General features: G+C 44.6%; 1 protein-coding gene across 2 annotated transcripts in view; it reads left to right on the forward strand.

Annotated features, from left to right (window-relative positions):
• CSMD2 (CUB and Sushi multiple domains 2) overlaps positions 1 to 13,852 on the forward strand; it is a 684,323-nt gene that overhangs the window by 551,183 nt on the left and 119,288 nt on the right. For both annotated transcript variants that reach the window (XM_043878199.1, XM_043878200.1), the window contains exons 30-32: positions 2,626 to 2,820; positions 3,956 to 4,072; positions 6,789 to 6,902. In XM_043878199.1, the coding sequence (XP_043734134.1) occupies positions 2,626 to 2,820; positions 3,956 to 4,072; positions 6,789 to 6,902 (426 nt within the window). The remainder of the gene's footprint in view (positions 1 to 2,625; positions 2,821 to 3,955; positions 4,073 to 6,788; positions 6,903 to 13,852) is intronic.

Consider the following 13,852-nt stretch of genomic DNA (forward strand, 5'->3'; position numbering starts at 1 on the left):
ACTCTCAAGAGTTTTCTCCACTTAAGAAATATTTATTGAGTGCCTATCATATGCCAGGCACTGGACTACATGTGCGCAAATTCGATTCAGTCTTGTCCGACTCTTTGCGACCCCATGGACTGTAGCCTGCCAAGCTTCTCTATCCATGGGACTTTCCAGGCAAGAATACTGGAGTGGGTTACCACTTGCTACTCCAGGGAATCTTCCTGACCCACTTAGGAAATATTTATTGAGTGCCTATCATATCCCAGGCACTAGACTACAGCAGTGAACAAAACTGGAAAACTGCCTTCCTGGAACCTACATTCTAGTGGAGGGAGACAGAAAGAAATTAGGTAACTATACGGTGTATGAGATAGTACTGACCTCAGTGCAGAGAATAAAGCAGAGAAGGGTGACAGGGAGTGCTGGGGAGAGGAATATCACAATTTTAAAGACCCGGCCAGAGGACTTCCTTGGCAGTCCAGTGGTTAAGACTCTGTGGTTCCAATGCAAGGGATGCGGGTTCAAGCCTTTATGTCATGTGGCGCAGCCAAAAAATTTTTTAACTTTTTTAAATGAAAAAGAACAATAAGATTTGGTCAGAGAAGTGTCACTGAGAAGGAGGTATCGAGCTAAATCCTGCGAGAAGTGACAGGGGAGGCACGAGGATGGAAGAGACCAATGTGATTGGAGCAAAGTTAGCGAAGGGACAACAGGAATCAAGGTCACAGAAGCACGACTGGGGCAGGATGTGCAGGACCTCGGAGACTTGCAAGGATTTGGGCTTTTACTCTGAGTGATTCAGGAGGCAGTGATCTGACCTGACTGTGTTTACTACTCTTTGACCAGATCTAGCTGCCTGAGAGGCTGGAAGGAATAGATCTTAGCTTGATACTATAGCCTTGATACTCTGGATAAACCCTGGGTTCCATTACTTAAAAGCATCAGGTGGGAGGAATGAATATTGGGTGCCACAGCTTTTTCTGCCTCATATGAGTTATGTGAACTTGGTTCCAAGTTACTTGAGTTTTCTGAACTTCAAATAATATTTGACCCACTCTGAATTTATAACAGAAAAGATGAAGTATAAGACCTGGTGACATTTCCCTGTATCTCTGCAATTCATAAATGAGTCACCCAGTAGTCAGTTGCATTCTGGCCAGAGACACTAAGCTTTGGGGAAGGACAGATTTGATGTGGGGCTCAAGGTGATACAACACAGGGCACATGAGGAAACCACTGAGGGGTCCTCTGTTAGGCAAGGGGCCATTTTCTGGATCCCACTTGAGTTTAAACTTAGCAGTGTATCTGGAACTGCCCCACCCTAAGCTCTAGGCAGAGACAATGAGCAGGGCCATCCCATCATCAGGGCACAAATGCAAGCTTCTAGAAACCAGGAGCCTCCATGCTGAGGGTGAAGGCTCAAAGCTGAGCAAAGGGATGGACTATGCCCAAGTACTGACCTTCACCATCATGACCTGGTCACAACCAAGATGTGAAGCACGGCGTGTCAGTTCCCGTCAGTCAGAGCAGTGTGTGCCTCCCCTGAGAGGAGTGAGTCAGGGGTGAGAGAGGGCCTCGAAAGTGCGGCAGAACTCCCTCCTTGGAGGGTCAGGGCAAGAAAGTGGAGAGAAGAAGGGAGAGTTCACTCTTCAAAATGACTTCTAGCCCTACTTTCTTTTTTTTTAATTTTTAATTTAATTTTTATTGTATACTGGAATATAGTTGATTTATGGGCTTCCCAGGTGGTGCTAATGGTAAAGAACCCACCTGCCAATGGAGGAGACATAAGAGACGTGGGTTTGATCCCTGGGTCAGGAAGATCCCCTGGAGGAGGGCATGGCAACCCACTCCAGTATTCTTGCCTGGAGAATCCCATGGACAGAGGAGCCTGGTGGGCTACAGTCCAGAGGGTTGCAATGAGTCATACATGACTAAAGCAACTATGCATGCACACACTGTTGATTTTACAGTATGTCTTGGTTTCAGATGAACAGCAAACTGATAGTTATGCATATCTGTATACCCATTCTTTTCAGTCTTTTCCCCTGTGGGTTAGTACAGAATATTGAGTAGAGTGCCCTGTGCCACAGTGTGCTTCATCGCTCAGTCATTTCCGACTCTTGGCGACCCCATGGACTGCAGCCCGCCAGGCTCCTATGTCCATGGAGATTCTCCAGACAAGAATACCGGAGTGGGTTGCCATTTTCTTGTTTTATTTGTAGTGGTGGTATCTGTTAATCCCAAACTCCTAATTTATCCCTCCCCCATAACTCCTCCCCTTTGGTAACCATAAATTTGTTTTCAAAGTCTGTGGGTCTGTTTTGTAAATAAGTGTATTTGCATCACTTTTTAGATTTGACATCTAAGTGATATGTGTGGTATTTATCTTTGTCTGAATTACTTTACTTAGTATGATCATCTCTAGGTCTATACGTGTTGCTGCAAATGGCATTATTTCACTCTCCAGTCCCAGTTTTTAACCAAATTTATTTCCATACCTGAGTAGACCTGTCAGCCCCCAATCCCCATATCCTCTGTGGCTAATCAATGTTAGGGTCTCCCCACAGGTGCTGTGCCCTGGAATTAGGCCACTGATGAGCTAGCTCTGTGTGTGTGTGTGTTTATTTTTCTTTTTTCCAGAAAACCCCCGGGAGTCGTGTTTCGATCCCGGTTCCATCAAGAACGGCACGAGAGTGGGGTCCGACCTGAAGCTGGGCTCCTCCATCACCTACTACTGCCACGGGGGCTATGAGGTGGAGGGCTCCTCAACCCTGAGCTGCATCCTGGGGCCTGATGGGAAGCCAGCGTGGAACCATCCCCGGCCAGAGTGCACAGGTGGAGGAACGTGGGGCTGGGACAGAGGCAGTGAGGACGCACAAGAGAGGCGGAAGGGGCTGGAGGCTAGCGGAAGGGGCAGGCGGGACATGGTGCTCATAGGAGGGCTCCTTGGTTCACCATGAATAACAAGGCTGGAAACTCACCAGGGGTACCAGTCCCTGTCACTGTGTCGTCTCTCTCAGATCACACAGTGTCCTCCTGCTGTGCTGTGCTTAGTCACTCAGTCGTGTCCAAGTCTTTGCAACCCCATGGACTGTAGCCTGCCAGGCTCCTCTATCCAGAGGATTTCCCAGGCAAGAATACTAGACTGCATTGCCATTTCCTTCCCTTGGGGGATCTTCCCAACCCAGGGATGGAACCCGGCTCTTCTGCATTGCAGGCAGATTATTTACTGTCTGAGACACCAGGGGAAGGGAGTTTAAATATGACCCTGAGATTGTTCCCCATCCTAGGGAAAACCCCTGCAAGTTCAGATGGGTAGAACTAAGGCCAGTGGGGTGAGCTAATTCCACAGGCATCTGGGTTAACCATGGGATCCTGAGGAGAGGGAGCAGATGGACTGCCAGAATGATGGGAGCATGGCAGCCACTTAAATTGAAAAAGTAAGGAGGCCCCTTGCCCAGGTGAGAAGGGCTGGCTTTGCGGTCCACCCCGTGTGGGAGTGGGCACCATGGCTGGGTCACACGAGCTGTCTGTCCCCAGGTGGCTATTTCGGGGAATCCTCTACTCCTTAGCCACGCAGACACTGACTGCCCAGGCCCAGACATCAACCGAGGGGCAACAGACTGCCCCTTGGGGTCCCACTGGTAGCACCAGAGGTTCCTAAAGAGCTCCCAAGGCTGGGCCTCCAAGGACCATCACCAGCATCACTGGTTAGAGGGCAAGGACTGGCAGGCACACAGGAGGGCCCTTGACAGCATCAGGGTGGGTTTCAGACCATGTGCCAGGCCAGAGATGGATGTCCTTGGGCAGGACCAGGCAATGTTCCCAGAACTCCCTCCACATTAGGGCTGTGGACCACAGAGCATCCCCACCAGGCCATAAGCTCAGGCTGGGAGTGAGCAGAACAGAGTGGGGACAGCTGGGGAGATCCCCCCAAGGTCACCTGGCCTCTGCCTGATTTCTCTTTCAGCCCCCTGTGGGGGACAGTATGTGGGTTCAGATGGAGTGGTCTTGTCCCCCAACTACCCTCAGAACTACACCAGTGGACAGATCTGCCTCTATTTTGTCACCGTGCCCAAGGATTATGGTATGGATTTGTTTTGTGCATTTGTTTTTGTTTTCCAACTGCTTCCAATTCTCAAGCGCTTCCCAATTGCCTCCCAATCCCACTCTCAACTGCATGGCTCCTATTGGGAAATGAACGGAGCCGTCTGAAGGGGCTAGTGAGACCCACTGGAACCAAGGGATGGGGTGGTTAGAGAGGAACCAGCCAAGACAGAGGGAAGGGGGGTACACCCAGGCCTCCCTAGCACAGCCTGGGTATGAATAGAGATGCTGCAGACCCAGGCTGCCTGGAAACCCAGGAGAGAGTGGCAGAGGGGCAGAAAGAAACGAAGGAGTGGGATGGAGCTGGGCTTGAAAGCACAGGGGAGGAAACTGGATGCCACATTATCCTAGGAAGCTGGTCTGGCAGCAACTGGTAGGATGAGCAAGCAAAAAAAAAAAAAAAAAGGAGGAGCGGGTCAGTGCCCTGGGAAGGTAGAGGAGCCTCCAGATTCCAAGAGACCCAGGCAGAAAGAAGCCAGGCTTGTCACCTGGTGGCAGTGGGCTAGTTAGGAGTCCAACAGCCCTGGAGGATTCAGGAAATTCTTGAGGGGCACAAGTTGGTTGTACCTGGGCAATCAGTGACTAGCTGGACTGCTTTCTCCCTGAATCTGCTTGTTGGAAAAGGAACAACTGTTTCTAAACAGGGTTGGCATTGGTAGGGTAAAGGGCATCTGTATGTCCTGACCATCTACAAGAGAGACAGGGCAGCCCGCAGAGAACTGGCTGCTTACTCCCAAGAGACAGGATGGAGTAAGCACGGGGCAAGGCTGATCATTCACTAAAGACTAATTTAATACCTCCTAGGGACCTCACGCTCTGCTGGGAACCAGAGCTGCAGAGCTGAGAGAGACGTGTTTTCTGCCCTCTGTAAACTCCCAGCCTCATCTACTCACAGCTCCCCCCATCTGGCACCACCAGCTCCACGCCAGCACCTGCACATTTGTGTGTGTGCACACCCGCTCCCCAACACACTAGTGTGGCAGGAGCTTGTGACCTGTAGAATCGGAGTTAGGAAAGTACTGGAAGGTTCTCCAATCCCATCTGCCACCCAGTGCCTAGTCCTTGACAGGTGGGCATGCAGAGTATACTTGAATTTCTCCAGGAATAAAGAGCTCATGCCCTTGTAGGCACCCAGCCCCAGGCTGAGCAGTCTCCCTGAGATGAAACCTGTACGTGAAGAGCTGGTTCTAGGCAGGGTCATGACCTGTCCTGAGCATCTTCTCTTTGTTGGTGATGCTGAGCCCAGGGATGAAGTGCAGATTTTTATCTTGGGTCTGAAATATTTGGTCCCAGCCCGAGTTCTTCTTTGATCCCCTATCTAAAGTGGCTCGCCTTGTTCTATCATTTTTCCCCATTTCCTCTAAAATTCAACGCTATCTGAAATTATCTTGTTTATCTATTTGGGTAAGTGTTGTTTTTTTCATTTTTGACTGCCTCTTCCCACTAGAATGCACAGTATGTGAATGAACCTTGCCCATCCTGTTCACCTCCATAGGAGAGAGCTTGGAAATACTTCTGCCATCACCCCTGGCTCAGTGTCCATTTTCAGGATGCTGAAAGAGGCTTTCCCTCTTGCTCCTGTGCCCGTGAGTTGAGAGCTCAGAGTCTCTAACACCACTCACTGCTATACTCATCATTGCAAATGCCTTTTTTCCCCCCAGGAAGTCAACTCTAGGGCCCAAGTCCCTCCCTGCTCCAACATGCAACACACACGTGCACACACACCTGACTTCCTACATGCTCAAGGCTTGAGCCAAAATAGAGAAGGAATCACCCTGGTACTTGCTCTCAGATACACCTGGCCAACTGGGAGATAAGCAGAATGTACCATGGTCTGAAATGGAGCTGTACCCCCCATGGCCCCACAGTGTCAGCAACTCCAGCCCCCCCAGCAGTGACTGGCAAAGATTCGACAGTTGAGGAAAGACCCCGTAGTAGCCATCAAATGACAGGGTCCTTAGGTCTTACCTGAAAAGAGGCTCCTCAAGTCCACGGTCCACCAGCTTTTCAGCCCCCTCCCATGAGCAGAACTTGCTTAACCTCTGAGCTTCAGTTTCTTTGCTTAAAATCGGGTATCTGGAAGAGTCCAGGTTCAAGAAGATCGTATGCATTGCAAGCATGGTACCCGGCACCCAGTAGGAGCTTAAGGAAAGTCACTTTGCCTCTTCCCTTGGATCTGCCAGAGAGAAATGAGGTAGAGAGGTTTGCCCAACCTGTGACAGTTGCTCCTTCCTCGGAGAAGGCTGCTACTCTTTCCTCTTAACTGGGGGGGATCTGATAGCCAGGGGATGCCCTCAGAGGCTAGATCTTTGAAGGAGAAATGAAGGGTCCTGAGATGCACATGGAATACGGGGGCGTTACGGAGAGCGCTTCCGTGTCCTACTGGAGCTGCTGCTGAACCTGAGAAAGGACTAGGCTTTAGCCTGGCTGATGGGTGCAGTCCACCATGTCCTCTTGACCCCTGTGGGAGGGTTCTGGTTGGGCATTTCCCATCTCCCCGGGTTCCTGTGCCCGGAGTCTAATCAGCCAGGGGACAGGCTCAGCAGGCAGTTAGCCCCTATGAACCAACAAGCTCCACTGAGGCGGCCCTGCCCCTGGTCCGGGCCCCCCAGCCCACCAGGGATTTCCCAGCTCTGAGCACGGCCGCCCCGCCTTCCCCCCGAGGTCTCCACCTCATGTCTCTCTCTGTTCCACAGTGGTGTTTGGACAGTTTGCCTTCTTCCACACGGCCCTCAACGACGTGGTGGAGGTGCATGACGGCCACAACCAGCACTCCAGGCTCCTCAGCTCCCTCTCGGGATCCCACACAGGTACCCGGGGCTGGGCGGCGGTGAGGGTGGGGCGGGGACGTGCCGGGGAACGGGGAGGAGGCCCTGGGGGCGGGGCGGGAGGAGGCCCTGGGGGCGGGGCGGGGCGGGGCCACAGCGGGAACCACCCCTAGTGTCTGTCGCGCTCCGGGCGCTGCCGGCTGCTAATATCCCCGCGTAGAAAGGCGCTTCGGTTACTCAGCCATTAAAAAGAATGCATTTGAATCAGTTCTAATGAGGCGGGTGAAACCGGAGCCCATTATACAGAGCGAAGTAAGTCAGAAAGAAAAACACCAATACAGGATATTATTAACGCTTATATATGAAATTTAGAAAGATGGTAACGATGACCCTATATGCGAGACAGCAAAAGAGACACAGATGTAAAGAACAGTCTTTTGGACTCTGTGGGAGAAGGCGAGGGTGGGATGATCTGAGGGAATAGCATTGAAACATGTATATTATCAATTGTGAAACAGATCGCCAGTCCAGGTTCCATGCATGAAACATGGTGCTCAGGGCTGGTGCACTGGGATGACCCTGAGGGGTGGGATGGGGAAGGAGGTGGGAGGGAGGGTCAGGATGGGGAACACATGTCCACCCATGGCTGATTCATATGAATGTATGGCAAAAACCACCACAATATTGTAAAGTAATTAGCCTCTAATTAAAATTAAAAAAAAAAAAAAAAAAAGGAACTTCAGAGGCTACCTTCACCCCAGGCTGTGTCTATATGTCTCCCCAAGTGGTGTAGCATTCCCCTGTGGGTTGACACTGAGACCCAACCTGTTTTTCTAATTATAAACAGGTTGCATTTTCATTGTGGAAAACTTATGGAGGCAGGATAATTGCATAAAGGATTAAAATAAAACCACCCAGAAAGAACCTCTGAGAAGATGGGTGTATCTCTATTTCTACTTGACTTAATCTTTTACATTTTTTATTGAACATAACAATATACATACTTTTATTAAAATGTTCACTGTGAGCATTCCTCTTTATTTTCCTCTATAATAGGATTTTTAAAAGCTGCATAATAGTCTATCATAGTTATTTAAAAGTTATGTAATGAATTCTCTATTATTGAACATTTGGATTGTTTCTTATTTTTCACTCATGAATAGTAATTCAATATAGTATACATATATTTTTGTATACATCTCTATTACCTTAGAATAGCTAGAGTTGGAATTGCTAAGTTAAAGGAAATGTGTGATCTTTAAGGCTTTTTATAAAGATTGTTAAATATCGCTCTAAATATCACTCTTGTCACTTTGTTCACCAACCAAGGCATGTTTTATGCTCACAAAAACTAGGTAATTAAGAAAATGAAAACCTCATTTTGAAAAGTAAAACGGTATCTCATTTTTTAATTTGCCCTTTTTAAACTACTAGTTAGGTTAACCTTTTATAAGGTAACTATTGGCCCATATGGTTTTTATTTGTGAATATACTTGTAGGTTATTGTTGATTTTTCTATTAGCATTTATTTTTTCAGTATTTATTTAGTAAAGTTCCATATTATTATAAGCTATATATATTACATGGCATATAAACCTCTTGTCTACAGTATATGATACGAAAAACCTTCCCTTACAGTTTGTCATTTGCCATTTAATTTTCTTCAGGGTATGTTTTAATGTCAGAAAATCTAAATTTACCATGTAAATCTATCAATGATCAAATATCAGTCCATCTTTTATAAGTTTCTCCTTCACCTTTCTGATGACTAAATAAATATTCCTCTGTGTTTTCTTTTACTTCTTTTTTAGTTTCATTGTTTCTTTTAATACCTCTGGAATTTATTTCAATTTATTATTTGAAATAGGGAATATTTAACCAACATTCTTACAAATTTAATCAGTTTCCCTAATGGAATTTTCAAAGTGTCAGATTTACATATATTTTTATAAAGTTAAAGGTAAGTTTCTAGACTTTTTATATATTTCCACTGTGTCTGTTTATTCTTCTATCAGCATCAAAAATCTTTAATTAGTATAACATTATAATAATGCTTAACACTATGATAATTTTAAACATCTGGTACTGTAAGTTCCTATTATCATTCTTGGTTTTGAATTTTTATTGGCTATTTTTACTTAATTTTGCCTCCAAATAACTTTTAGAAATATTGCATCAGAATTTTCATCAGAATTCTAATAAACTTATAGATTAATTGAAGGAGAACTTACATCTTCATAATAGGAACTCTATTTCCCATCAAGAATATGGTATGTCTCTCTATTTATTATCTTCTGAAAGAAAAAAAAATAAAAACCTTTGGAAAGCTGCTATCATTTTCATTTTGGCAGTATACATTTTTTGTTAACTTTATACCTAGAAATTTCATGGAAATATTTGTTGTTGCTACTATAAATGAGTCTTCCCCTTGCCCCCCTGCTGTTATATTTTCTAACCGGTCTTTGCTGGTATATTAAAAGACTGGTATTTGGAGTATATTCATCTTGCAAAGTCATTGACCTCTCCATAATTACACTAGCACTGCCAAACGATTCTCCTGGGTCCTCTAGGCAAGAAGCAATATCATCTGCAAATAAATTTGTCTCATTATTTTATCTCTTCTCAATGGTTTTTCTTTTCTTTTCTCCCATGGTTATTGGTCTAATCAGGTGTATTACCTTAACATCAACATTGATATTTTATGTTAGTAAAAAAAATCCATTTTGTAATTATTTTAAATGTAACACCATAGCTTACATAACATCCTATGATAATGTTTAGTCTCCTTTGTGTTAGTGGTTATACACAAGAACAAAATAATCTGAAGAAAAACAGGGGAGATGTTATAAAACAAAAGCAGAGGATAATTAATTGGAAAATAATAACAAACTCCACACACTGAATGCTATATTCATTGTTGCCCTTTTTTTTCAACTGGACCAGAGGTTTTATAGTGTTTAGTTTGTTTTCTTTTGTTTGCTTCATTTGATTTTTTATTGCTTCTATTAATACGTGTCAATTCTTCTGTAGACTTTATTGTTTTCTAATTAATTTACCCCTGTTTCATAAAGTCTCTCCTTTTTCTTCTTCGGATTACTTTGTTCTTCTTGTTCTAACTCTCTGAATTGAGAGTTTTGTTTGTTATTTTCTCCAGGTAATAAAGAAGCATGTTTACAGCATATCAGTTCAGTTCAGTTCAGTCGTGTCTGACTCTTTACAACCCCTTAGACTGCAGCAGGCTTCCCTGTCCATCACCAACTCCTGGAGCCTACTCAAACTCATGTCCATTGAGTCGGTGATGCTATCCAACCATCTCATCCTCTGTCGTCCCCTTCTCCTCCCACCTTCAATCTTTCCCAGCATCAGGGTCTTTTCCAATGAGTCAGTTCTTTGCATCAGGTGGCCAAAGTATTGGAGTTTCAGCTTCAGCATCAGTCCTTCCAATGAACATTCAGGACTGAATCACAGCACGCCAGGCCTCCCTGTCCATCACCAACTCCCGGAGTCCACCCAAACCCATGTCCATCGAGTCAGTGATGCCATCCAGCCATCTCATCCTCCGTCGTCCTCTTCTCCTCCTATGCCCAATCCTTCCCAGCATCAGAGTCTTTTCCAATGAGTCAACTCTTGGCATGAGGTGGCCAAAGTATTGGAGCTTCAGCTTCAACATCAGTCCTTCCAATGAACACCCAGGACTGATCTCCTTTAGGATGGACTGGTTGGATCTCCTTGCAGTCCAAGGGACTCTCAAGCGTCTTCACCAACACCACAGTTCAAAAGCATCAATTCTTCAGCACTCAGCTTGCTTTATAGTCCAAATCTCACATCCGTACATGACTACTGGAAAAACCATGGCTTTGACTAGACGGACCTTTGTTAGCAAAGTAATTCCTCTGCTTTTTAATATGCTGTCTATGTTTGAGATAGCTTTTCTTCCAAGGTGCAAGCGTCTTAATTTCACGGCTGCAGTCACCATCTGCATTGATTTTGGAGCCCCCAAAAATAAAGTCTGACACTGTTTACCCATCTATTTCCCATGAAGTGATGGAACCAGATGCCATGATCTTAGTTTTCTGAATGTTGAGCTTTAAGCCAATTTTTTCACTCTGTGGCAGAAAGTGAAGAGGAACTAAAAAGCCTCTTGATGAAAGTGAAGGACGAGAGTGAAAAAGTTGGCTTAAAGCTCAACATTCAGAAAACTAAGATCATGGCATCTGGTCCCATCACTTCATGGGAAATAGACAGGGAAACAGTGGAAACAGTGTCAGATATTATTTGGGGGGGCTCCAAAATCACTGCAGATGGTGATTGCAGCCATGAAATTAAAAGACCCTTACTCCTTGGAAGGAAAGTTATGACCAACCTGGATAGCATATTTTAAAGCAGACACATTACTTTGCCAACAAAGGTCCGTCTAGTCAAGGCTATGGTTTTTCCAGTTGTCATGTATGGATGTGAGAGTTGGACGGTGAAGAAAGCTGAGCACCAAAGAATTGATGCTTTTGAACTGTGGTGTTGGAGAAGACTCTTGGGAGTCCCTTGGACTGCAAAGAGATCCAACCAGTCCATCCTAAAGGAGATCAGTCCTGGGTGTTCATTGGAAGGACTGATGTTGAAGCTGAAGCTCCAATACTTTGGCCACCTCATGCCAAGAGTTGACTCATTGGAAAAGACTCTAATGCTGGGAAGGATTGGGGGTGGGAGGAGAAAGGAACAACAGAAGATGAGATGGCTGGATGGCATCACCGACTCGATGGACATGGGTTTGGGTGGACTCCGGGAGTTGGTGATGGACAGGGAGGCCTGGCGTGCTGCAGTTCATGGGGTCGCAAAGAGTTGGACATGACTGAGTGACTGAACTGAACTGAACTGATCTCCTTTAGGATGGACTGGTTGGATCTCTCTGCAGTCCAAGGGACTCCCAAGAGTCTTCTCCAACACCACAGTTCAAAAGCATCAACTCTGGCGCTCAGCTTTCTTTATAGTGCAGCTCTCACATCCATACATAACTACTGGAAAAACCATAGCCTTGACTAGATGGATCTTTGTTGGCAAAGTAATGTCTCTGTTTTTTAATATTTTGTCTAGGTTACAGCATATATATTCACATTTAAACACAGTTTTGGCTCCATGATTTTGATATATACTGTTTTCATCATCATTACTCTCTAATAATCTGTGATCATGATTTATTCTTTATGCACAAGAGTTATTTAAGGATATCTCTTCTTTTCCACCAAGAACTTGCACATTATTGTTTTTAAATTTAAACATTTGTGTTAAATTTCTATTTTTATTGCCAGCCTGTACCATTTCTACTCTAGGGATTAAATGAGGTCATCTCAGTAGCCAAAGACATTCTTTTTAACTCCCTAAGTGTCTGAGAAGAATGTGTGTTCTCTGACATGTAGAAAGTCCACATGGAGGGAAAGGGTGAGCTACGGCTCTATGGTCACCCTTTTGTTGCTGTTCAGTCACTCAGTCGTGTCCAGCTCTTTGAGACCCATCAGCTGCAGCACACCAGGCTTCCCTGTCCTTCACTATCATCCAGAGTTTGTTCAAATTCATGTCTGTTTAGTTAGTGATGCCAACCAGCCATCTCATCCTCTGTTGCCCCCTTCTCCTCCTGCCCCCAATCTTTCCCAGCATCAGGGTCTTTTCCAGTGAGTTGGCTTTTCACATCAGGTGGCCAAAGTACTGGAACTTCAGCTTCAGCATCAGTCCTTCCAGTGAATATTCAGGATTGATTTCCTTGAAGATGGACTGGTTTGATCACACTGCCTGGTCTCTGCTCCCAGCTTTCCCACTTGCTAGGCTGGTACCTGTGGTCATAGTGCTTGGCCACTCTGAGCATCAGTTTCCTCACGTGTAAAGTGCAAAAAGTGAACGTTCTACTCTTAGAGTTACTGTTAAGATTAAATAAGCTTTGTAGTAGCCATTAGATCAGTCTTACTCAATTTTATTATTCAAACCCAATATATTAGTGGTTTTCAATGAAATGAAATGCCCCACACTCAACCAAGAAGGTAAATTGGGATTTTGGAGGGTAGGGATTTGGAAGGTAAATTGGGATTGCTTTCAAAATCTCATGATAGATAAAAGTATAACCATCAATATAGAAGTATAGTATAGGTACAGGTAGAAAGATAGGTATACATTTGGAGCCTATAGATAAATATGGATATAGAAATAAAGATGGATAGAAATGTAAATAACCAATGGAAATAGAAAGAAATGGAGTTGGACATAGATGACTGATGGATGGATACATGGATGGATGGATAGATAGATACATGATTAATAGAAAGAAGTATAGGACATATATACATTAATATCAATATCCTCAGATTGTCTCTTATGTAGAGAAAAACTGATGAGGAGCCATTGGTGATGATGGGAGTGAATTGTGTCCCTGTCCCTAAGGTTGTCAGGCGAGAAAAAGAAAAGCTTGAGGATCACTACTCAACAGTCTTCATTTTGTTTTTCTACTTGATATATCAATGAGAATATGTGCAAAAGTATCTGCTACCACATTTGTGATATCTTGTCTTTTGTGTTTGTATCTATGTTTGCCTCATTTATCTTTCCTCATTTTCTTTGAAAGTCTTTTTCTTTTAAAGGGAAGTTTCCTTGTTTTATAAGTGAAGCATGTGGGCTGCTATCGGTCACCTTGTTTTGTTCATTCTGGGGTTTTGTTTGTTTCGTTTTGCTTTTGCTTCTTCACCCTTCCATTCATACCTGACCCATCTCTAATTCACAGCTTTTGTTGATATATTCATCCTTTATCAATGCTATTAGTAATTATATTCTAATTACGGACTTCTTTCCCAAGAATAAGTTTCTCCATTTGCATTTAGTGTTGTTACCTTCCTAACAATAATTAATTGGGTTGAACTACAGTTTGCTAGTTGTCTTTATCCCTGATGCCTTTTGATTTCCCTACTTTTGTTCATTTTTTAAAAGTCAGGCTCCTGACTGCAGTACTTTCTGTC

This window comes from Cervus elaphus, chromosome 20, assembly GCF_910594005.1.
Source record: "Cervus elaphus chromosome 20, mCerEla1.1, whole genome shotgun sequence".
NCBI lineage: Eukaryota > Metazoa > Chordata > Mammalia > Artiodactyla > Cervidae > Cervus > Cervus elaphus.